The sequence below is a fragment of the Plectropomus leopardus genome, chromosome 8 (assembly GCF_008729295.1).
Source record: "Plectropomus leopardus isolate mb chromosome 8, YSFRI_Pleo_2.0, whole genome shotgun sequence".
In the NCBI taxonomy this organism is placed as follows: domain Eukaryota; kingdom Metazoa; phylum Chordata; class Actinopteri; order Perciformes; family Serranidae; genus Plectropomus; species Plectropomus leopardus.
Genome location: NC_056470.1, coordinates 33013319 through 33037387, shown reverse-complemented (window position 1 = coordinate 33037387; position 24069 = coordinate 33013319). Strand labels below are relative to the sequence as shown.

The 24069-nt window shown below is 38.7% G+C and overlaps 1 protein-coding gene across 1 annotated transcript in view; it reads left to right on the top strand.

Moving 5' to 3' along the window:
- The window catches only part of lima1a (LIM domain and actin binding 1a), a 32085-nt gene that overhangs the window by 1086 nt on the left and 6930 nt on the right, over positions 1 to 24069 (top strand). Inside the window, 4 exon segments of the mRNA XM_042492523.1 lie at positions 4283 to 4461; positions 6310 to 6355; positions 11608 to 11985; positions 22649 to 22712. Of these exon segments, the coding sequence (XP_042348457.1) occupies positions 4334 to 4461; positions 6310 to 6355; positions 11608 to 11985; positions 22649 to 22712 (616 nt within the window). The 5' untranslated portion in view covers positions 4283 to 4333.

The following is a 24069-nucleotide window of genomic DNA, read 5'->3' as shown; positions in this document are numbered from 1 at the left end:
TTGGTTTCGGCCTGTTGGTCACAACTAAAGAGGAGTCTTCGTTTTCTGTCTCATAGACCGAAGATGAATCAAGTTATCAGAATTAAATGATCAGCAGATAATTAACTCTTTAAAAATCCTCATTTGGATGTTTCATGCTGTTTTCTTGTGAAAACATTGCGTCACATTATCACAGCGATGCAGAGGAAAAGCCACCCTCCATATTAACAACACGTGGATCTGTCGCCCCCCATTAAAAACATTAAAGTAGCAGAAGTTATTTATTTTTAATCCTTTAAAACCCTCAGTTATCTTGTGCTGCGTTCAGACGCCTTTTAAAAGTATTTAAACCTTAGAAATCTGAGCACATTGTTTTGCTTTCCTTTGAAAAGATTGAAAAAAGGCTAAGAGCAACTTAGCAAGAACTGTTTGACAAATTAGAAGAAATTAGCAGATTTGGATTAAAAATTTTTTTAAAAATTAAAAAAAAAAAAAAAAAAGCTAGGGAAAAAGGTCCAGAAAATATTTTTACCATTATTATAATTATAAATTTAAAAGTATTTTAAATTTTAAAGTACATTTTTCAGGTAATTTCTTTCTTTTTTAATTGTTTTATTTATTTATTTTCTTTTACGTATTGCTTTTTTTGTGCTAATTTTTGGGTCATTTCTTCTGAAGACGCTTGTTATTTTTTTATTTTTGTAATTTTTCTCATTTTCTGTGTGAATATAACCACTCTGATGGCAGTTCAGCTCAGCATAAAAGAAGGGAAGTAAAGGACAAAAGCAAATGGCTTAAAGTCAAGAGGGAGTGAGATTAAAACAAACCTGTTATGTCATCGGAGATTATTTTTCTTTATGCATTGAGCTATTTAACAGAAATGTGTCCTGATAGTTTTAGCTGTTGGTAAAAATCATTTGATCTTTTAAAATTTGATTGTGTTGTTAATGTGCTGACTAGCATCAAGACATTTCCCTTTTTGAAAGAAGAATTGAGATTACTGCCTCCTGCTGGTGTGGAGTTATTTCCTCAAACTCGGGCACAACGTACACCTGCAGAACGTACACCTGCAGAACGTACACCTGCAGAACGTACACCTGCAGAACGTACACCTGCAGAACGTACACCTGCAGAACGTACGTGCTGGCTGCCTGTCGGTTGTAGTCTTTGCGGTGTGTGTTTGAGTGCAGCTTTTTTTGCAGAAACACCAGTGATGTAAGGTGACGCAACAGTCGGCTTTCATCGCTGCTAGTTTTCTGATGTCGGTTTCATGTGTGACTGATTAACCTGCATCTCAATGGTTGGAGGGCCTTGAAAAGTTTGGTTTTCATTACGGGCTTTTTGGAACAGCAAATCCTTGAAATAATGTAACATCCCAAAACTCAAAATTATTAGAGAAATTTGAAAAAAAAAAAAAAAAAAAAAAAAAAACCCTCAAAAAACTCAAAATTAAAAAAAAGCTAAACACCCAAAAAAACTCAAAATGATAAATAATAATCATTTTTTAAAAACACCAATTAAATTAAATCAAATTTTAAAAAAAGAGAAATTTGAAAAAAAAAAAAACCTCAAAAAACTCAAAAATTTAAAAAAAGCTAAACACCCAAAAAACTCAAAATGATAAATAATAATCATTTTTTAAAAACACCAATTAAATTAAATTAAATTAAAAAAAAAAAAAAAATCTAGGGAAAAAGGTCCAGAAAATATTTTTACCATTATTATAATTATAAATTTAAAACTATTTTACAGATTTTTCTTCAGGTAATTGCTTTCTTTTTTAATTGTTTTATTTATTTATGTTCTTTTACGTATTGCTTTTTCTTTGTTAATAAACTCAAATATTAACAAAGAAAAAATAACCTAAATGTTTATCAAAATACTTGGTAATTAATTGACTGATTAATCAACTAACTTAATTTCTTACAAAACATCATATTTCACAAAATCTTGTTATGTTAAAATGTAAAACTAGTAATCTGTAAAGTAACTAAGGCGTTTAGATAAATGTAGTGAGGTAAAGAGTACAACATCTCCCTCTGCAGTGTAGTGGAGTAGAAATATAAAGTGGCATGAAAAGAAAATACATATTTAAAGTACAAGTACCATAAATTTCTACTACTCTTAGTACAGTACTTGAGTAAATATACTTGGTTACATTCCAACACTGTTGAAGGGGGAAACCCTGGATGGAGGTTTGTAATTGAATCCGTTTAAAGTAGAGTAGTTGAGTAAATGTACTTAGTTAAAATCCTTCACACAAAGGAAACAGTGTTGTAGAAACTAACGAGCCGCGAGGTCCCACAAAAGTCCACCTGCCGGGTGACGTGGGGCCTGCTCGCGCAGCCGTGCTCGCGCAGCCCCGCGGGCTCTGCCGTCACCAGCATCGACCTCATTGTTGCGCGGACGCGGAGCGCGCGTAACTCACACATGAACGTTATTTATCGGAAGATGACGGCGCTGCTGCGCGCGTCTGCTCGCCGCTCGGCCTCGAGGCTGTGAAGCTGCACGAGCAGGTAGAGACGTGTGTGTTGTGAAACTTGTGTGTGTGTGTATACAAGTGTTTTTTGTGTATCAGTTGTCTCGGTGAGAGCAGGCGGCAGCAGATGGTCAGCGTGCTGTGTGGCGCGCTCTATTGACTTTGTGAGTCAGAGTCGGTGCGGCTGCAGCGACAGTCAGTCAGATGCAGAGTCTGGCTGAAAATATTGATTTGTGGCTGAGTTTTTGTGCTCATGCAGAAGCCTCGCTGTCTGTCTGTGTTTAAAGCCTGTGTTTAACTTCACACACGAGGAAGAGAGGAGGTAAGTGACGTTTATTCCGCAGTGTGAGCAGGCTGTTTGAAAACTTTAAATGAGCAGGAAGGATGTTTCCTTCTGCTCTGCAGTTCTGGAGAAGGAGAGGGAAGTAAAATCAGGAGTTTATCATCAGTGTGAGTGTGCTTGTTTTGGCTCAAACAGGGTTCCTGCAGCTCAAGGCAAGTTAACCCATTGAAACTTGGGCAAACTGGCTTAATTTCTCTCAAAATTATGAGAATACAAGGAGCAATTTAAGAAGAAATGACTCAAAAATGAGTGAGAAATTTGGTTTTAAAAGTAGAAGAAAATTACCAGAAAATTAGCAAAAAAGGCAACAAAAGAAACAAACAAAAAATTGGGAAAGTCAAAAAAACAACAAGGAACTGACCTGAAAAAAAATCAAATAATTCTGCAAAAAAAGTTTTTTCTAGAACATATTTTTCTAAATCTACTCATTTCTTGCAATATGCAGGACATTTCATGCCAAGTTGCCCATTGCCCTTTTTTTTTCCATGTGTTTGGAAAAGAAAAAAAGCCAATTTGCTCAGGGTTCAAAGGTTAAAGGCATCTGAACGCAGCACAAACGGATGCAGATCAGTTAAAGACTTATTTTACAACAACTAAAATTTAAGAAAAAAAAATGACCTCAGCTGACAGTTATTGTAAAATTTCAGTTAGTAGCTCGGGCTAGTATTTGCTTAAACCACTGAATTCATCAGGCTTATATTTGGGACAGGCGTCTCTATGGGACTATTTTGTGTTCCTCGCTCTCAGATCACGCCTTTTATCAGCGCAGGCACGATCAATAAAAACCATCCGTATAAAATAAAAAGTGCTGTGTACAGTTTCATGGATGAAACAAAGCTTTGATGCAGATAATTTGCATCAGTGATTTTTAGTTTTCACACCTGGATGTCACGTCAAAACAAAAAATGATTCATAAAATCCCAGTTTCCGTTTCTTTGCATTTGTAAAACTTTAAAAAAGACTGAAAAATTTAGTTCCAATTATGACCTCATTTTTAGATAAACCCTCTGAGCAACTTTAGAAGAAATTACCCTAAAATTAGCAAAAATAAATTTAAAAAATGTTTGAAAAATACAAGCAAATTACCTGAAAATCTGTAAAAAGCAAAGAAAAATAAAGTTTAAAAAATCCTAAAAGAATAACAATAATTCTGTAAAATAAAACAAAACAAACAAAAAAGAAATTATCTGGAAAAAGTCTTAAAAGAAAAATAATAATTCTGTAAATTCAGATAATTATATAGGTTTTTAAAAAATAACTTTTCAAATCTAGTAATTTCTTGGAATTTGCAGAAATTCCCTTTTTTGCATGTTTTAAAAAAAAAAATAAAATAAAACCAATTTGCTCAGATTTCGAAGGTTTAAATACTTGTGAAGGTTTGTGTACGCAGCGCAAGAGAAGTGATGTCGATGCGAGTTTCAAAGGGTTAATGAATTCGTGCGCCCTGTCAACATGCTCTTCCTTCTCCTGTCCTCTCACAGTTTCAACGCGTGTTCCTGGCAAGCCGACGACACAGATTGATCGCAGCAGAGATGGCCTCCGCCGCTCCTCCATTCAGCCGCAGACAGTGGGCGTCCCAGTCACTGAGGGTCACCGCCAAGGAGCTGTCCATCGTCTCTGCCCGCGGCAAAAACAACGCCATCGCAGAGCGCTTCTCCAAGTAAGTCGGCTCACTGTGGCTCTCTGGCCTCGAGCTGAATTAATAATTCACCAGCAGCCACTCAGCAGATAAGTCTTCTTTTTTTAGGTCATCACGGGTCAAACTCGCAACTCTTTCTCGCCACTCAGCTGTTTTCAGTTTCCTCTTTTCTGTCAGATGATCACGCCATCAGCTCCAACCAGTTACTCCAGTTATGTTCTTCCTCACAGACTTTAAATTAAAGTCGATTCACGATAAACCTCCATGCGGGGCTTTCCCCCTTTAACTAAGTACATTTACTCAAGTACTGTACTATTTGCTTCAGTATTTCCTTTTTATGCCAGTTTTCAGAGGGAAATGTTGTACTTTCTACTTCTCTACATTTATATAAAATACTTTAGATACTTTACAAGACTTTTACATAAAAAAACAAGTTTATAAAATAAGATGGTTTTTAATAAATTAAATTATCAAACAGTTAATCAAAGTGCAGCTGCAGCAAATAGTGGATTAATCAATCAGTAAATTGATGGAAATTAATTACCAGTAATTTTGTTATATATTTAAGTTTATTTTTTTCTTTTTATATATATATATATATATATATATATATATATATATATATATATATATATATGAATTTATTTGGAGGTGCTCTTTTTTCTTCTATTTTAATCATTTTGAGTTTTTTGGGAGATTTTTTCTTTTCTCAAATTTTCCTAATAATTTTGAATTTTAGGGTATTACTTTTTTGGGGTGTATTTTTATTTTTGTAAATCATTTTGGGGTGTTTTATTTATTTATTTATTTATTCAAGAAATTTGAGTTTATCAGGTGTTTTGTTTGTTTTCAAGATTTCTCTGCATTGGGTACTTTTACTTTTTATACTGCAAGTATATGTTCCTGTTTATACTTACTTACTTTTACTTAAGCAGGACTTTTACTTGTAACAGAGTATTTTCACAGGGTGGTATTAGTACTTTTACTTTGCATACTTGCTGTAAAATATATAAAGTTCCTCACCTGTGAACTGAGGAGCTGGTTGGATGTTTCTTCTCTGCACTGACTCTGTCTGACCACCAGGAGTTAGTACTGCTCTGTTTGTGCACAAAAAAAGTGTTTTCAGACATTATTTCCTTCATGACAATAAAAATGTAATAAATGTAGTTTTATTTACAGATATAAATGATAACTTTTTTATCTTGAATATGATTTAGAGACAGCACCACACCAGAACTTTTTCACACTGATCTACGTCTGTAAAATTCATAATCCTGCAACATATTTTCAAAATACACTTATTTAAAGAGACAGTTCACCCCAAAATCAAATGTACGTATTTTTCCTCTTTCCTGCAGTGCTGTTTATGAATCTAAATTGTTTTGGTGAGTTGCAGAGTGTTGGACTGTTTGGCATTTTTGTAGCGCAGCGTGATGACACTCGGGGTCACAATGAGAGGGTAGAAAAGAAGAAAAGAAAAACATGTTTCTCGACTCCTTTCTTGTGAAATACTAAATATTTTTTCCTCCTTCTGGCCTCTTAAAATTTCTCCAAACAATCCGAGTAAACTCGAGATTGTTTAAGACAACAGAGTCGACGGTCGATTGTCTAAAGTTTAGAAGCAGCAGTTAAACAAAACCTTGAATCCCTCCCTGTGCCTCCTCTGTGTGACTCAACGTGGGCCGAAGATTTTTTCCATCCAGATTTCCCGAAACATGAAATCATCTAATGTTTGTGGAGAGGAGCAGACATATTTCATATTAGTTTCCTGGGTGTGGGCAGCAGGATGGTTCAGGACCAACAGCTCAGTTTGTGATGATGATCTGACCATAAATCTTCGCCCATTAACTTTCTCTTCTTCCTCCTCAGGTACCAGATGGCAGCAGAGGAGGGAAATGCAGAGAAGAAGAAAGCGGTACGTACCTTCAGCACTCAGGGACTGTGTGGTGCATTTTGTGCTTCTTCATTTTTTGACGATTTTGGCTGTGTTCATGCATATGGCATGAATTTTGGCATTTTGTGTATTTTTGTTTATTCTTGGAAACCCAGCTCAGCTGCTGCACTAAGTCAAAAATACACCGCAGAAATAAAATTGTTACATTCATAATGTGAGCAGCGATTTTTAATCCTACAGCCGTCAAAGCATGAAAACATGCATCATATTATTTCTGAGTATCATTCTGGGCTTTTGCCTTTGAATTTGTCCTTTTTACCATATTTGACTTTTTTTTTGTTTTTTTAAATACATGCTATTTCCACTAGGTGCACTGTCACAATCAATGTTTCTGCGAATCATTGACATATCCCAGGCTGTGATTATGTTTTTCATGGTAAATTAAAATAAAATCTAAATGGGGAAAAAGGATCAATGCTACCATAAAAAAACATGTCAAGTGAAAAGTCCTGCATTGAAAATTTAACTTAAAGGGATAGTTCACCCAAAATGAAATTCCAGTCATTTTCTACTCACCTTCATGTCGATGGAAAATCGAATGAAGTTTTGAAGTCCACAAAACACTGCCGGAGTTTCAAAACAGTGAAAGAACTGAAACAAATAGTGAGACAGCGCATTAGCCACTGCAAGACTCTGAGTTTTTACATTTCTGAGAAAAAAGTCAGAAAAAATAGTGGATGTTTTGGCTCTTCACCGTCCAAATGCTGATGATAATCTGGTGATTGTGGGCTAAAATCAGGAGGATTTCCTTTTTTCTAAATCCAGCTGCAAAGTAACATTTGATCAGTTCACCGAGTGCAGGCATGCAGCAGTGTCTGTGATGACGGTGATCCAGAGTAAAGTGATGTGGTTCTTTAACCCCTTCCAAAAACACAAACAAAACCTCTTTCTTTTTTCTTGAAAATTTGGGACTTTATAAACTTGGAGTACCCCTTTTTTCAGAAATTTGCAAACATTTTTCTCACAAATTTGCAACTTTATAAATTTAGTGAATATCAGATTTTTTTCTCTCGCAAATCTGCAACATTAATTTCAGAAACTGAGTTTTTTTCTTAGGAAAAAAGAAAAATCCATAATGGCCCCAGTGCACCACTGTTAAATGGTGACCAGGATTCAAACGTTACAAAAACTACAAAATGTCTCCATACTGCTCGTCCAAAGTAATCCAAGTGTCCTGAAGCCCTGACCTGCCAAGTTGTTTTGAAAAACGTAACTGACGTCATGTTTTTAAACTTGTTGTAGCCTGTAGCTCCTAGTGTGGGACCCGCGTTCACATATGCGCGCTCGCACGAGACCAACAAGAGCTCGCGGTATCTGCACAGTGTTAACACGCAACCTGGAAGCCGTCAAACACAGAGAGAGACTTCTGGAGTCAGCAGCAAGTGACAAGTCCTTATGTAGGATTTAAAGCTGCTTTGTGTCGGGGAGAGTGGTGTTACATAACAGCTGATGGAGGCAGCGGTAGACCAGAAACTCTGCCGTTTGGAGTCAAATAACAGTTTTTCTCAATTGAGTCTGGTGCTTTTGATATATCAGCTTCAAATTCCCGTTGGTAACAGCTTTTTTACATCAAGATTACACTTAATATTGATTTTTTTTTTTTTTTTTAGGAGGCTTAAAACTGATGAGTTTACTCAGCGGCGTTTAGTTATATGTGCGTTTTCTACCCTGAAGCTAATGTTTTGAACATCCATCACCACATTTTGTGGAATATTTTTGCGAGAGGAGAAGTCTGTGGAAACACAGTCATCTCCCAATTTTGTTTTGTCGACATTTCAAGAATATCGCTTAAGTTTTGCGCAAATCTGTAATGGAAACCCGCCTTCTGTAGCATGTTGGCTGAATATAAATCAGTGCACCGATACAATGGCTGTATGGTCACACCCCTGTTAAAGGTGTCGATTCAGTCCCTAAAGCAAAGATCTGGTGGAGAGACGAGTCGGGACAACCCGAAGATAATTACTCATCCAGCTTTAGTCTGTAGTGAAGTTTTTTTCCAGCACTCTCTCTCCCTTTTACCTTTCTCATTTCCTGGACTTATTTTCCCTCGTTCCTTCACTGACTCGTCTCTGTTTCTGATTTTCTCTCCCTCCCCGCCCCTCGCCCCCTTCACTCCCTCTCTGTTTCCTCCCCTCCTTCCTCCCCTCGGCGCTGTAGGAGGGGGGTGGGCTAGTTACTTCATGCCGCTCTGATCACTTCTCAAGGCTTCTCACATCTGGGACAGCTTGTAGCCGGCCAGCCGACACACTCCTCACACACACTCGCACTTTAAACACACAACGCCAACCGGACGGCCGGGTCTTCAGCGGCTCTCTCAGGTTTTAAACTTTTTCTACTTTGGTGGTTTTTCCAGCTTTTTTGTTCTGTATCCGGCAGATTATAGACGTGCGTGCTGAGCGGCTCTTTGTCTTCTGTGTTTCTGTTTCTTTTTCGTTCATAGCTGAATGTGTTCGCCTGCATGGACCTGACGTTAATGTGTGTGTGTGTGTGTGTGTGTGTGTGTGTGTGTGTGTGTGTGTGTGTGTGTGTGTGGCAGTGATATATTTAGTGTTTTTTAACATCATTCAGCAGTCTAAGTGTAACATTGATTGAATTCACTGAACAAACTAAAAACAGATTCAGAGAGCAGCTAACATCCCTCAGTGTGTCTCTGCCAAAGCTTTAATAGAAAAAGTGAGTCATCCGGTTTAAAATGTTGGTGTGTGACTTTTGGGATGCTGGCAGTTTGTCTTTTTACTGCTCAGTTTAAAACCTCGAGCATCTAAAGTCTCACATGTACTTTATATCTGCATCTGACCACTTCTGTTGATTAATTAAGTGATCAGAAAACTATTTTATTATATTTTAACCCTTTGAAAGCTTGAGTGACATCACTTTTCTCGTGCTGATGTATTTCGGAAAGGATTGGTGAGATTTATTTAAAAAACAAGGGGGTAAAATGAAATGAGAAATTGCGAAAAATTAGTAGGTTTGGTAAATTTGTAAGAGATCTCTCCAGAAAAAAGAAAAAAGGTCATAATTACATATTTAAAATGTTGTTATCCAATTATTAGAATTTTTAAAAGCACTCTTTCCATGTCCTGTTTGCCTTATTTCTTTGTTTTTTCTTTCATTTTCTTTTTACTCAATTAATTAATTAATTTGTTGTTTTTATTTTTTTAAAATTTTTCATATAATCAGTGATTTGATGTTTATGCTTGAATTATGTTTAACTGCATCCTAAATTAAAAAAATTACACTGACAGATAATAAGTTAAAGGGATCTCTTGTCTTGTGGACTTACAACCTGTCGAGTTAGAGCTGTACTAGTTTGTTTGTTTGGCTTGTAATCAGCTTTTTTTCTTCTATCTCTGTTTTGATAGTTTATTTCAATCATATTTTAAACAACAATGCCAAACATTTTATGGTGCCAGCCCTTTAAAATTTGAGAATTTGGTGCTTTTATCTGCAGTATGTGATAGTTAACTAAATATCTTTTTGACTGCTGGTGGAAAAATAAGAAATTTTAGGACCTCAGCTCGTGTTTCCAGAAAATGGTAACTGATGTTGTTTGACATTTTCAAGACAGAAAAAATGATGGTGAGAAAATATTTGGCAGATTAATTTAGAATGAAAATAAACTTTAGTTCCCAGGGATATTTCTCAGATTTTAAACCAGATCTGTGTCCTCGTGGTGTCGGCAGTGTGTGCAGATGAAGAGTGTTTGGCTTACCCTCGTGACAGCACCACCGGGAACTCCCTGCAAAACGTGTGGTTTCGCATCATCCTGCAGATTTTGGCGAGCTGGGAGCGCCAGAGTCGCCTTGACTCCGTTGATCTGCACACACTCCCCACTCCGCGGCGACACAGACCTGGCTGAAAATCAGCAAAGTATCCCTTAAATGATGGCTGACACAAAACATTTATTACTGTTTGCAGATACAGTTCAGTCAGTTTAGGATGAAAAGTTGTTTTATGTCCTTAATTCTTCAGTTTTTATCCAAGTTTCAAAAATAACTCAGACAAAATCGGTATGAGGCGTTTTTGTCCTGCAGACCTACAACATGATTAAAAAAAGGCCCGGCTTTATTTTTAAAATAAAATAAAAAAAATAACTCACTCATTTATATGAATGTTAGTTATTAAGGCCCAAAGTTATGCATATTTTATTTATCACATCGTAGAAACAAAAACAAAATGTACATTTATATTTATACTTTAGTGTTTAGATATATTTATTTTATATTAGTACTTATGTTTAAATTTTATTGATATATTCTACCGATCCTACTTCTTTTAAGACTTTTGAATCAGAGCTTCTGTAACTAAAGGAAATTTCCCCTCAGGGATCGATGAAGTATTTCTGATTCTGATTTAAGGACGGGCCGTTAGTGTCCTCCCTCCACGGCTCCAACTTCTCATCCAAATATGGTCACTTCTGGTTCCAAAAAACCCAAGATGGTGATGACAAACACAAAGCTTCCAATAACACCATGATAGCTTCGCTAACATTTATAGACTTCAAACTTTTAAAACAAAACGCACTCACGCGGAAAAACTGAACAGAAGACTCCTTAGAGGATCTTTTAGTGCAAACAAATGAAAAACAGCGACACAGAAATGGCTTCGCTGCATCCGGAGCAACGCCATGGTTACGGTTTCTAACCAACATAGTCGTCATGGTAGCAACTTGTCAACAGACGGCAACCACGCCCTTAATTATAAACGACTTTAATAAAAAGTAAACAGGTGAGTTATATAAACCTTCACCCCCCCGTACATTTGTCACTAGCTAAAGTAACTAAAACCGTTTTTCTTCCAGGCTGTAAACACGTTTTTTCTGCTGTAAAGTTCAGTATTTTAACCAAGACCCAAAAAATGAGCCTGGCTCAGATGCAAATTTGTCATAGTGGCCAAAAGTGGAATTACACCGTCCGGCTCGGTCACGTGCTGCACACGGACCCCACTGACTGACATCAAAGAGACGTCTGTAAATCAGTAAATAATTTTTTGAGCGTTGAAACTCCCACGAAACAACTAATTTCACTATCTGGATTTAAGCCATCCAGCAAAAGTCTAACAGAGCCACAAGATTAAACGTTTTGGACTGCAGTAGCCAGCGTCACCCGCTCGGACACACTCGGCTGAATCATGTTTGTATTTTTATTTTTTATTGTTTCTGTGAATAATAAACCGTGAATGAGTGAAACGACAGTGGGGTTTTTTCTGTGCAGGTTGCAGAGCCTCTTCCCGCCACGCTGCGCAGCGGGAATCTGAGCGATTTAAAGAAACGCTGGGAACAACAACAGCGGCCTCAAACCCGCACCCCCGCAGACCCTCAGACCCACATCAGCCAACCAACGGGCCCAAAACCTAAACCTGCACCACAGATCCAGAACCGGCCACAAGACCAGGACACTGAGGCGCAGGTTCGCTCTGAGACCGGCGAGACCAGTTTGAACCAGCTGCAGTCGGACGACCTGACAGACATGGAGAAGCCCAGCAGAGACTCGGAGGGAGCAGCAGCTGAAGTGCCGGACTCCGAGAGGCCCAGTGTCCCCCTCAACAGCCTCAAGATGATGTTTGAGAAGGGCGAGAACCTGACCGACAAGGTGAGTCTTTATCTGGCTGTCAGGTGGGAGCGGGATCCAAAACTTTCATTAGACCTGATCAGAGTTTGGTTTCTGCTGGTCAACTGCAACACGAATGTTTTACTGCAGGGACCCTCAACCTGCTCTGCTCAGGGGCCACGTTTGTGAAATGACAGGAAGCCAGGGGCCAATCACAGCAGCCCCATACATGTTTCTAGGATTTTAGGACTTTCTATGTTTTAGGATATTTCTAGCAGCAGTCGGCACCCTACTGAGGGCCAAATAAGGGTTTTACAGCATGGAGTCAGAAGTTCACTGGATGCAAATTTAATAGTCTGAAACTTTCTTTAGTTTCATCTCAAACAACAGAATCAGGATTCGTTTCAGTTTAAGTAAAAAAAGTCCGTTTGTTCTGGAGGCCAGATCCCTCCAGTGCTGTCATGCTGTAGTCACATGGTGCAGCTTCACTTCATCATTCCTCATCTCAACACACACACACACACACACACACACACACACACACACACACACACACGCGCACACACACACACGCGCTCAGCTGACTTGCACATCCTCCCGACAAGCATCAATGGCTGGAGCTTCATGTGCCCCCGGGGCAGCTAATTGTTTTTAGTGGACCATAAAAGTCGAGGTATTTAACATCCAGTCATGCTTTCGCTCGAGGCGTCTTACATGTAAGTGCTCGTATTTGAAGTGTGACACGTTAACAACAAGCGTGCTGTTTTTCCAGAACACAGAGCGCCATTTACAGCAGAAAGCGAACATTACAAGTCATTATGAAGTGCGAAGAAGCACAATGGTGTTTCAGCATTCAGCGTGCTGAAAGGAGACTTATTTTACTTTTATTTTTTATTGATAATCTTACAATGTTGAATATTGTTAAAAAACATGGCCAAAGTTTTAAAAATTGGATAAACGTGTAGTAATCCCTGTGAGCAAACTCCTCAGGCTTCAGATCGTTCTGAATACTCTGTTTCCAACATTTTTTTTTTCTTCTACTTTGGTAACAGGCTGACTTCAGCTCGTGAAGTATTTCTGTATATGGACGTGTGCTCCAGGCACGCTACTGCAAGTGTTTACGGTACAAACACTGCTACATGTAGCTGCATGCTAACGTCAGAGAAACATGCAAACTAGGTTGCAGATGTTGTGTTTCAGCGTTGTGCTGGAACATGTCTGATTGTGTTTAGAAGCTTTTATTTGGGGATTTTTAACAGGACAAAGTGCCGCTGTTCTCCGTTAAAGTCATTCCAAGGCTGCAGTGATGGTGCAGAGATAAAGAGATGTGGAAAAACCCAAAAATGTTGATCAGTCAGAGCAGACCGGGATCTTTCGCAAGAGGGAATTTCACCACTGAACACAGACGAGTCGTGAAGAACCAATTTTCAGTGGAGCGCCGTCGGCTTCCTGTCGGGCCCGTGTTCACCAGTTGAGCAGCTTCATTAGAGGAGTTCAGAGAGCCGACAGCAGCTCCTGAAACTCTGAGCCAGCTCCCCAAACAAACAGCCACTCCTGAAGAATTTCTGCTCGTCCGTTCCTGCAAATCTTCCATCTCATGAGCAGGAACATATTTGGCCTGGCAGACGAGCTCAAACATCACCCTCACCAATCATACGCTGATCTTTTTTTCCCTTAAGGACGAGGGCAAAGTTTTTCTACACTTTTCTTAACAAATTTCATGCAAAGACAAACGCCAACAATGTGTCACTGCTTTCTGGCTTCCCTCCTCTCTCTGTGGCCCTCGGCCGCAAAACGACAACACAACACTTCTTATCTTCAGGTTATTATTAACTAAAGAAAAATACTTATTATATTACATTTCTGCCACGATATCCAACAATGTGTCACTGGTTTCGGACGTCCCTACCCGGTCTGTGGTTCTCAGTCCATCAGTTCCTACTGAAGACATTAATCTTTAAACAAAGTTTCAGTTTCCAAAAACAACAGGAGCTGCTGTCATTGACTTTTTGTGAAGCTGCTTTCATACTCGAACTCTGATCGGGCCCAAAAAATCAGGGCTGACCCACAGCGGCAGTTTTGGGCCTGAGCCCGATGACAATAAACAAGAACTTTCTTATTTTCATTTGATTATACACTAAAAATACACTTATTATATCATTATCCATTTCTGCAAATATATATCCCATGAAATTCAACACACTGGGCATTTATTATTTTATCATTTAATAATATAATTTTCTCCAGTATTCAGAAAAGAATTTGTGACGTCAAACAACATGCAAACAACACCCCCCTTACCCGATACTTCGAAAAGCAGGCAGCCTGAGCTAAATCGCTCCATACCATAGCAAAACATCACTGCAGCCTCGTGTCTATAACGAGTCCAGTAATTGCGATTACACTCATAAACAAGGTGAATAAAACGGGGATTAATTATGGTGGAGGATGAAGCACAAGCAAGTAATAATGTTAACGTTTATCAGCCAGCAGCAGCTAAAGTTACAGTAAAACCAACAAGGAGGTCAAGAGGGAGGAAAAATGTCCTGCGTCATCTCTAGAAGAGTTAACGTGGGAGACGGATTTGTTCGAAGGTGCATGATGACATGAAAAGTGACGGCGTAGTCGGTGTCTCTGTTCGTCTTTTCTAACCATGCACTTATAAATTCAAAATAAGCTTGTTTTGTAAATGATTATTAAAAATTAAAATTAATATATGAACATGAAATGCTATTAAATGTCTTGTAAATAATTTTAAAATAAAATAAAATGTATAAAATAATGAATAAATAAAAAATACAAAATATAATAATAATAATAATAATAATAATAATGTTGTATTATAATAATAAAAATAATACCTTTAAAAACAGAGTTTACAAAGTGCTTGTGCTAGCAAGCACAAACAGAAATGGGATATTTGGAAAGCAAAAATTCACATTGAACATAAGCGAGACAAAACGAGGGTGGAGTTACGATAAAGTTAAAATAAAAGAACAAAAGATGCGAGATGCACAATCTGAATATAAATTACTAAAAATAAAAAGTCCTAAAAACAACACGAATAATAAAAGCAATAAAATCCCAAAATTACAATAAAACATAAATTGAATAAATAAAAAGTAAAATAAATAAAACAGAAAATTGAATAAATAAAAATTACAGGATAAAATAGATTATAACGCAATGTTTTTACAACCTTGTTGGTCAAAATGATGGACAAAAAAAATTACTCTAAAGCAACAAGTGTTTTTATCTGCAGATTTATTCACGTTTGGTGCTCCAGTAAGTTCTGGCATCAACAGGCCTCCGTATATGTGACAGAGAATAAGAAAAATCATCACCAGATTTAAAACCTGAGAGAGTTTCTGTTGAGGTTTCATGGGATCCAGCACCAACAAAAGAGCGATTCTTGGCCAAAAAAAGAGTCAGAGAGCATTAAAAAATGTGCTGCTCCAACAAAGTCTTTGTTTTTCCTCCACTCTCACCTCGACACTGACCTCCTGCAGTACGTGGGCTTGTTAACCCTTTGAAACCTGGAACATTAGTTTATTTGTGCAGTGTTCAGATGCCTTTCCCAAACATTTAAGTCTTTCAAATCAAAGCTAATTAGTTTGATTTCTTTTGCAAAAATGGGAAAAATTCAAAGAGTAATTTGAAAATAAGTTTCCTGCAAAATGCACAAAAAAAAGTGAAAGGGGAAAAATGACCTAAAAAACAACACGGAGAGAATTATTTTAAAGTTATCAAAGACTATGGAAAATATTAAGTGAAGTGCATACACATTTATAATTAATATATTTAAAATTATGTTAAACATACTGTCTTCAGGTCATTTTCCTGTTTTGTTTTTTTACTTTTATGTTTTGCTTTTTATAAAGTTGCTAACTGCCTTCTTTTGTTCTTGCAAAAAATTAGGTCAATTTGCTCGGGTTACAAAGGGTTAAGGAGGAGCACTCTGGGAAGTCGGACACACTTTTACTTTTTTACTGTTAGTCTGACCAAAGGAGGGACTGTTTGGGGAAATCGTGTGGCAGTAATATAAGATCTATACAGTCCGTGTACAATAGCGTCGGCTGTACAGCCGCGGCCTCCGGTTCGTCTCCGTGGAGTTCGGGGCGGATGATGTAATGGTGCAGGCTGGCAGGCTCATGACTGCAGACAGCTGATCTGCCTCCTCAGACCGTCTCTCCCCCTCAGGACATCAAAGCTGTCCTCCTCCCCTCCCCACCTCATCAATCACCCCTGCTGTCCTCTCTGCTCCTCCGTCCGTCCCTGCTCTGTTTTCTCTCTCAGCTCCTCCTTCTACACCTCCTCTTTTTTTTTTAGTCATGCTGCACAGGGATGTTAGTTTGTCCACAACTTCCAGACTGAAATATCTCAACAACTATTGGATATTTTACAGACATGTATGTTCTCCACAGGATGCGTCCTTAAGACTTAAAAGGATGCTTTGTTGATTTTTATTATTTATTTAACTTTTATTTAACCAGGTTTGTCCCGCTGAGATTAAGAATCTCTTTTTCAAGGAAGACAGGGCCAAGACAGTCAGCAGTGAAGACACTAAGTTGCAGACAGAGACGCAAAGGGAGACGACTCGCGAGCGCTAAAATCTGCATTAAAGGAGAACTATCGATGAGTCAAAACTCTGCAGGAGTCAGTTGTCTCACCGGTCAGCCTAAAAACATCGACAACCTTCGAAGTCCTTTATTTTAGGTTTAAAAACATCTAACAACCACAGCTCCCTGAGTTTCAAGTCATTCTGACACTAATTCAAGGCTTTACTTCCACATTTTCGTATTGCCCGCCACCAACGCCGCCGCTGCATACACAAAGAGCACAGAAGTGGATCAAGAGACCAGGCCCCGCCCCTCGCTCTCACTCTCAAACTTCGACCAAAATCCAAACGTAAAACTGAGCAGCTCTGATCAGATCAAACCAAGATTCTGTTTCTGCACTTCCTATTTCTCTCCCAAAATGTTTTCAGAGACAAATTTTAGCTTACAGATTAACTGTAATACATCACAGCGAGACCATTTATTGGTCTGTGATGGCGCAGTGCATTCTGGTAGTCTGCAGGTTTTCTAATGTCACAGCTCTTTTTCTCTGGTCATGTAGCACCAAGCAAAAGTAGTTTTATCTTTCAGCTGCATAGACAGCCCAGTTTTATGTGAGGACCTGCTTATATCTGTGAAATACTTCTTTAAGCTTTAAGTTATGATCTTAGCATGCTACTGCTAGCATTTAGCTGGAAATGTTTGTCTTAAAATTTTTGGAAAATTTTCTTTAATTTTTTTTGTCATTTTAAAAAAATGTGGGCTTTTTTTCCTTTAAAACTTTTGTGATTTTTTTTCCCTTAAAAATTTTTGGGGAATATTTTTTCTTAAATTTGTTGATCTTTTCATAAAATTTTGAGTGATTTAAAAAAAATCTTTTTTATTCTTTTACCTTGAAAACTTCTAGGGATTTTTTAAAAATAATGTTTGGTAGTTTTTCCCCCCTTTAAAATGACTATTTAATTTTTCCTATACATTTTTTGATGATTCTATTTTCCTTAATATTTTTATGGTGGTTTTTTTTTCTTTTCTTAAAATATTGGGTGTTTTTTTATGGGTTATTCTCCTTTTTTCCTTAAAAGTATTTAGGGATCTTTTTCTTTATAAAAATATGATTTAAAAACAAACACAAAAAAAAAAACCATGCCCACTCTCATCCACTGGCCGGGTGAAGCACGCTGTCACTGAAATTAATTGACCTTCAGCCTGCTCGCTGAAAAAAACAGCCCCTCCCTCCCACACACAGCCCCCCCCCCCTCCTCCACTGTCACCCCCTGCACCAGCTGCTCCTCCACCACCCTCCCGTCTCGAATGACTCCACCCTGAACACCCGCCGCTTTATTCTGAGGCTGGGGGACCGTGACACAGTAAAAACACCCCCTCCCTCCCTCACCCATCTGTAACGCCACGGCACACTTTGCCTCCCCTCCCTTCGTCATCCCCACCTTCATCCGGCCACATCTCCCTTTGAGCAGCCCCCCCTGAACACCTGCTCCCCGTCGCCGGCTCCCTCCTCCTCCCCATCTCCAGAGGCCCTACCCCACATCTCTCCCCTGTCATAAGCCACATCGGGGCCGCTGCGCTCAGTCTGCCTCCTCTCTGCTGCTGGACTCCATCCCTCCGAACTGGCTTCACCTCCCCGTGTCTCTCTCCGCTGACTCTTTTATCCCTCGTGGCCTGTTTCTCCGCTCGCCTTCACCAGAGGTAGCTATGGAGTTTCCATTCAGAGCGTTCAATATGGGCTTTTCTTTGTTTGGCCTCTAAACAGGCGCCTGGCTTCATTACCCCGAGACACACTGTCTACTTTTACTCTGTCTGTCTGTTTCTGTCGACTTCTGTGTTGGATTAGGATGTTTTCTGTGCAGCTGAAAGAGGCCTTTTAGTCGACGCGGCTGCACAAGTGGTGAAAAACGGCTTCTCAAAGGGCCACTTCATGGGCTAACTTCATCACTGGCTCCTTTCAGCTCGCTTCGGACAATATTATTGTGCGACTCGGGTGTATTACCTAGTTTATTAACTCGTGCTGTTCCTCCTTTGTTTATGTTTTGCTTAATGTGAGATATTATTGTCTGTGGTGTGTGTGTGTGTGTGTGTGTGTGTGTGTGTGTGTGTGTGTGTGTTGTGTGTGTGTGTGTGTGTGAGAGAGGTGGGTTCAGGGACAGGGTGGGGTTATTACAGCAAGTCAGTCTGCAAGAGAGCTTTAATAGTATCAGGATTAGCGGCAGATTCTTTGTCTAGCCCGCTGATCCAGCCTCCTGAGACCAAGCCTGGCCTCGCGTGGCCCGACTGCTTGTTTACATCCCACTGACCCCCCCCCCCCCCCCCCGTCACACACTCACACACACACACACACACACACATGTTTACACCCCCTCCTCATGTACACGCACACACACATGCAAACCAGCCTCAGACACCCCCAGTCTCTGGAAGGTAATCCAGCCTCTGGGACTGATCCATGATGACGGTTTCTTTTGTTGGGATCTGACTCTCCAGGACCAGACTCACTCTGAGTCTTCATCTGGATGATTCAGAGTCGACGTGTGTGATTATTATTTATGATTGTGTGACTGTATGTTAACCCGCAAATTGAAATTGTGAATATAAAATACGTCTAATGGAAGCACGTCAATTTAAAAAACTCCCATTTATCGCAAAAAAGCTCGCATGACGTGGTTTTTCAGGGGAATCAAAAAAGCCAAATTTTGCAAAACTGCAATGGAAACACTTTTTTTTTAGCTTCCATAGGTCACATGATGCTACGTCTATGTGCTTGTCAGCAGGAACTGGCTCCCTCATGATGCAGCAGGAGCTACAAGAACTGTTATTACATCGATTAACTCTTCAAAAGTTGAGCGGATCATCCGGAAGTTTTGAATCCACAATTCCTCTGTGAAATTGTGGACTATCAGCTCCCAGAAATCCCTCATACGTGGACGCTCCCATAAGGGGCTCGCCTTTCTATATTGCTCAAATAACACGCCCACGTAGCCTTCGATTGGAAAAAATGACAGCTAGTGCTGTGGCTGCAATAGAAATAAACCTGCTAATGTTTTGAACATCGCCATGCTTCTTGGAGTGTTATCGCAGTCATCTTTAAATTGTATTTTAGTGATATTTTGAAAACATTGTTTAATTTTTCACAAATCTTTAATGGAAACCCACCTTCAGACTCTGATTATGTAAATAGTCTGGCTCATCTTTCTCGCCTGATAAAAGTACTGCTCTAATCAGTAAACAAAACGACTCAATTTGACGTTTTTGGCTTCAGCAGGCAGCTTTTTCCAGCCAAAAAAGCTCTAAAAAGCCACTTTACACAACCTGCTGAGCAGCAAACAGCTTACAAAGAAAAGTTAGAGACTAACTGGTGAACATAGTGGAGCATTTAGCAGCCGAAGTGACTGATATTTACCACAGGAGGTGGTGGAGACCAAAATCAGAGCTAAAAGAGAGTGAATATTTGACCTCAGATGAATACTAATGTTGCTCTGTAACTGCTGGACAGAAATTGGAGTCAAGAAAAGCTACCATTTTAACATCGGGGTAAGCAACTGTGTTAGCTCTGTTTTTTGGCTCTTGGCATTGTATCAGATACCAAAGGCTTTTGACGCCTGAGTTTGAGAAGCAGTTGTTAAGCTCATGTTGTTGAAAGCTTGTCGTGGTGCCCCCAACATGCCCAGTATGATGAAAACAGAGTACTGGGTGTAGTATAAAAACACAGAGAGACAGTGTTGTGTAAAGTTTGAGAAAACTATTCAGCGATAAGCATTAACTTGTCTGAACCATACTTGTTCAGTATTCACCTTGACGTCTGTTTTGTTTTTTTCTTATGAAATATTTTACCTGCTGCAGCCTGCAGACACTCAGCTCAGGTGTTCATCAGGTGAGGGAAGAAAACAACCTGGCACTGAACACTGGTGGAAAATCACCCAGAACTTTAATGCAACAGCTGTACCTTTTTTTTTTTTAAGGTACTCGAGTATTTCCAGTATTTCTCAGAAAGACACGTTATACTTTTTACTTCTCTATATTTATTTGATAGCTATACTAACATTTCAAGTCAAAACTTAACATTAAAAACAAATGAATCATCTTTTTAAAATATAATTTATAAAGTTTAAACCCGATCTAGCTGATCTAGTTTGGCCCTATTATAATGCCTCAGATCTCCTTGAATTGTTTTTCCTCTCAGATTAATTTATCCAATATTTCACTGAAATCAAATATTAGAGAAAAGTCCAAAATAGGTAATAAATTTTTTTTTAGCAAAGCTTTGTTTTTGTTTTTTTTTATTGCTGTTCTTTATCACAAATCATCCTACAACCTCTCAAATTCATTTTATGACCCTTTGAAGGGGCCCGACCCAGAGATTAAGAACCACTGGACCACACTACCACACTTACACATTATAACATGGTTAAAAGTAGCTCCATTTAACTACATAAAATATTGTAATAAAGTATCAAAAGTACCTGATCTGCAATTTTTTGAAGTACATTTTAATTATAATACTTCTTCCCTTTTACTTAAGACTTTAAATAGATGATTTTCAGTTGTAATGAAGTACTTATTTATTGTAGTATTGTTACTTAAAGGGATACTTTGCTGATTTTCAGCCGGCTCTGTATCAAAATAATGTGGGTTGTATGTGTAAATGAACTGTGGTGAACTAGACCAAAATCTGATTAAACGGTAAAACTACTCAGTGCTGATGGAATATAAATCAAGATTATGTTACGTCACTGTTTTTGTCTCTTCTGAAATGTTTTCAGAAACATATTTTAGTGCCTCGTTTGGTCGTAATACTGAGAGTTTATGATCTGCACAGTGAAAACGGCCGCCTAAAAAACGGAGATCAGACGGTAAAACTAAGCAGCGCTGACTCGCCTCTTTCTTGCCTCAAATGTTCAAACATGTTTTAGTTCACTTTTTAACTGTAATACGGGAGCATTTGTTACCAGTCAGCTATCATTGTGTCAAACGGGCGTCACATTACATCACCCATCAGCGGGAACATTAATTGGTCTGCTGTGGCGCAGTGCATTCTGGTAGTTGTAGGTTTTCCACCTTTTGAGTAAAAGCCTTTTTTCTCTGTTCATGTTGCATCAAAAATATTTGCGTCTTTCCACTGCAGAAACATCCTAATTTTATAAAAAAAATCTTTCCAGCGGTAAAAAAAAATCTGTAGTGAGCACAGAGGGGAAACTCCATTTTTCGGGGGGTACGTTGGTGCTGAATGAGTTGCGCATGTGTTTGGAGCTGAGATGTTTCTGTGAAAGCTAAATGTGTAGAAGCGTCATCCGACCTATTGTGTAATCTGGACCTGCAGCGACTGCAGGATAGCGCGCCCTCGTGTTGGCAGGACCGTCGGTGGGAGTGGTTTCTGAGTTCTGACTTGTCCGCTATTTTACCAGATTAAAAAAAACCAAAAAAAAAACGTTTTTTAATGATGAAGTTGTGTTTTATTTTGTGGGTTGACAGCAGCAGCTCTCAGCCTTTACTTACGAGACTGGACACATGTCCATGACCCCTAACATATGACCTTCATTAATGATCATTTTTAAATATATACATATAGTTTTCAGGTTTATAAAGTGAATATTTAAACTTTTTAATGTAACACAGCAACAGATAAATGATCAGTTTGTTTTCTGGACGGCGGTTGTTGACAGACGGGTGTCTGTCTGAGGCTCCGTCTCTCTGAGCTCATAAGGGGATTAAAGTGGTTTGGACTGGACGTGTGTGTGCGCGCGCACACACACACACACACACACACACTGTGATTCTCTCTTGTCTCTGCGTCTCCCTCTACACTTTGATCTTCCCCGATGGACCTTGCTGTTTCCAGCCTGTTTGCTCTATCAGCAGAAACATGTGAGCATCAGCAGGCTGTGTGTGTGTGTGTGTGTGTGTGTGTGTGTGTGTGTGTGTGTGTGTGTGTGTGTGTGTGTGTGTGTGTGTGTGTGTGTGTGTGTGTGTGTGTGTGTGTGTGTGTGTGTGTGTGTGTGTGTGTGTCTGTGTCTGTGTCTGTGTCTGTGTGTCTGTGTGTGTGTTTTCAGAGGTCATGCCGGACACTCTGGAGCTGTTTTTTGTTCTTTTGACTCATGTTTTATTGCCTTGTGTGTGTTTGTTTTTTGTTTTTTCTGCAGGTGTCCCGAGAGCATACGAGTAGGGGAAACAACGGTAATTCTGCCAACATGGACCAGCTAGGAGGTATGTGTTTTTATTTTTGTGACGTAGTTTTTGGGGCATTTTATACCTGAGCGATAAACGGAAAATAAGTTTGAAAAAAAGATGAAGAACAACATGCAGCAAATGTTCCTGGGCACACTCCAGTCAGGACTGTATATTACTTAAGAAAAAGACCAATACAGATAAATAAGATTATTCAGACACTTATCAGACACTTAATTAAACGCTATTTAAGACCTTCACAAAAAGGTTCTTTTAACCAAATTTAAGACTGATTTCTATAACAAAAAAACAATTCTCTTATGTAAGCTTTGCAGCTGTAAAGCTTTGTAAATCTACATTTTACCAACAGGTAAGTGTTATTATAAAGTTAAAAGACAATATAAGGTTCAGTGTTGGGTTTTAAGATTTTCATCATCAGAAATGTGGACTTCCACGCAGAAGAGCTTGACTCATTTGGACAAAAACATAAATAAAATAAAAAAGTGGGCAAAAGAAATAAGAATTAATTAAAGAAATAAGTGTTTCTAGTAATTAAGACAGCACAAATTCAAATGTAATGACTTTGACGGCTTAATACTTAGAAAACTGAAGACAATCTAAGACTTTAAGACTTTAGGGACCTGCTTATTCCTATAAAGTTTATTATACAATACTGTATTTCTTTGTTAGTACCGACAAACACTAAGTATCATTTATTTATTATTTATTTATTCATCTTGCTGCCTTTGCTGCTACTATTTACACCATTGTTACTTTACTTCGTAATTTTGTCTCCAAATGCTCTTGTATAGTTTTTTACTTTATTTTAGTTATATATGCCATCTTGTTTATTTATTTATTTTTCTATTTACTGTATTTACTTCTGTCCTTATGTCACTAAAACGGCTGAATTTCCTCGCTGAGGATCAATAAAAGCGTCAATTTTACTATTTTAATGTGAAAGAGTTCCACACTTTTCCCAGTTTTTCAGCGTTTAAGTTGATGTGGCAAAGTTATTAGCAAACAGTTGCTTATTTTCACATTCAGCAGTTACAAAGAAACACTGTCAATCAGTTATTTGTGTCAGTGTGATGAATATTCGGTATTCACTCTGTTTTAGCTCTGTTTTGGGTCTCCACACACTCCTGAGGGGAGTATTTGACTCTTTAGCTGCTAAATGCTTCGCTGTGTTCACCTGATATTTGCTCAGTGTGTCTGTTTGCTGCTGAGCAGGAAGTGCGCAGTGGGTTTTTAGAGTTTGTTTTTTGCCCCCAAAAAAGCTGCAAATAGAAAACGTGGCCACAAAACAGTAAAGTTTGAGGACTCAATATCAAACCAACAAGCAGAAAGGTGCCAAAACGTTCTGTAAAACAGTTGAATCCAGTTTAAACGCTCC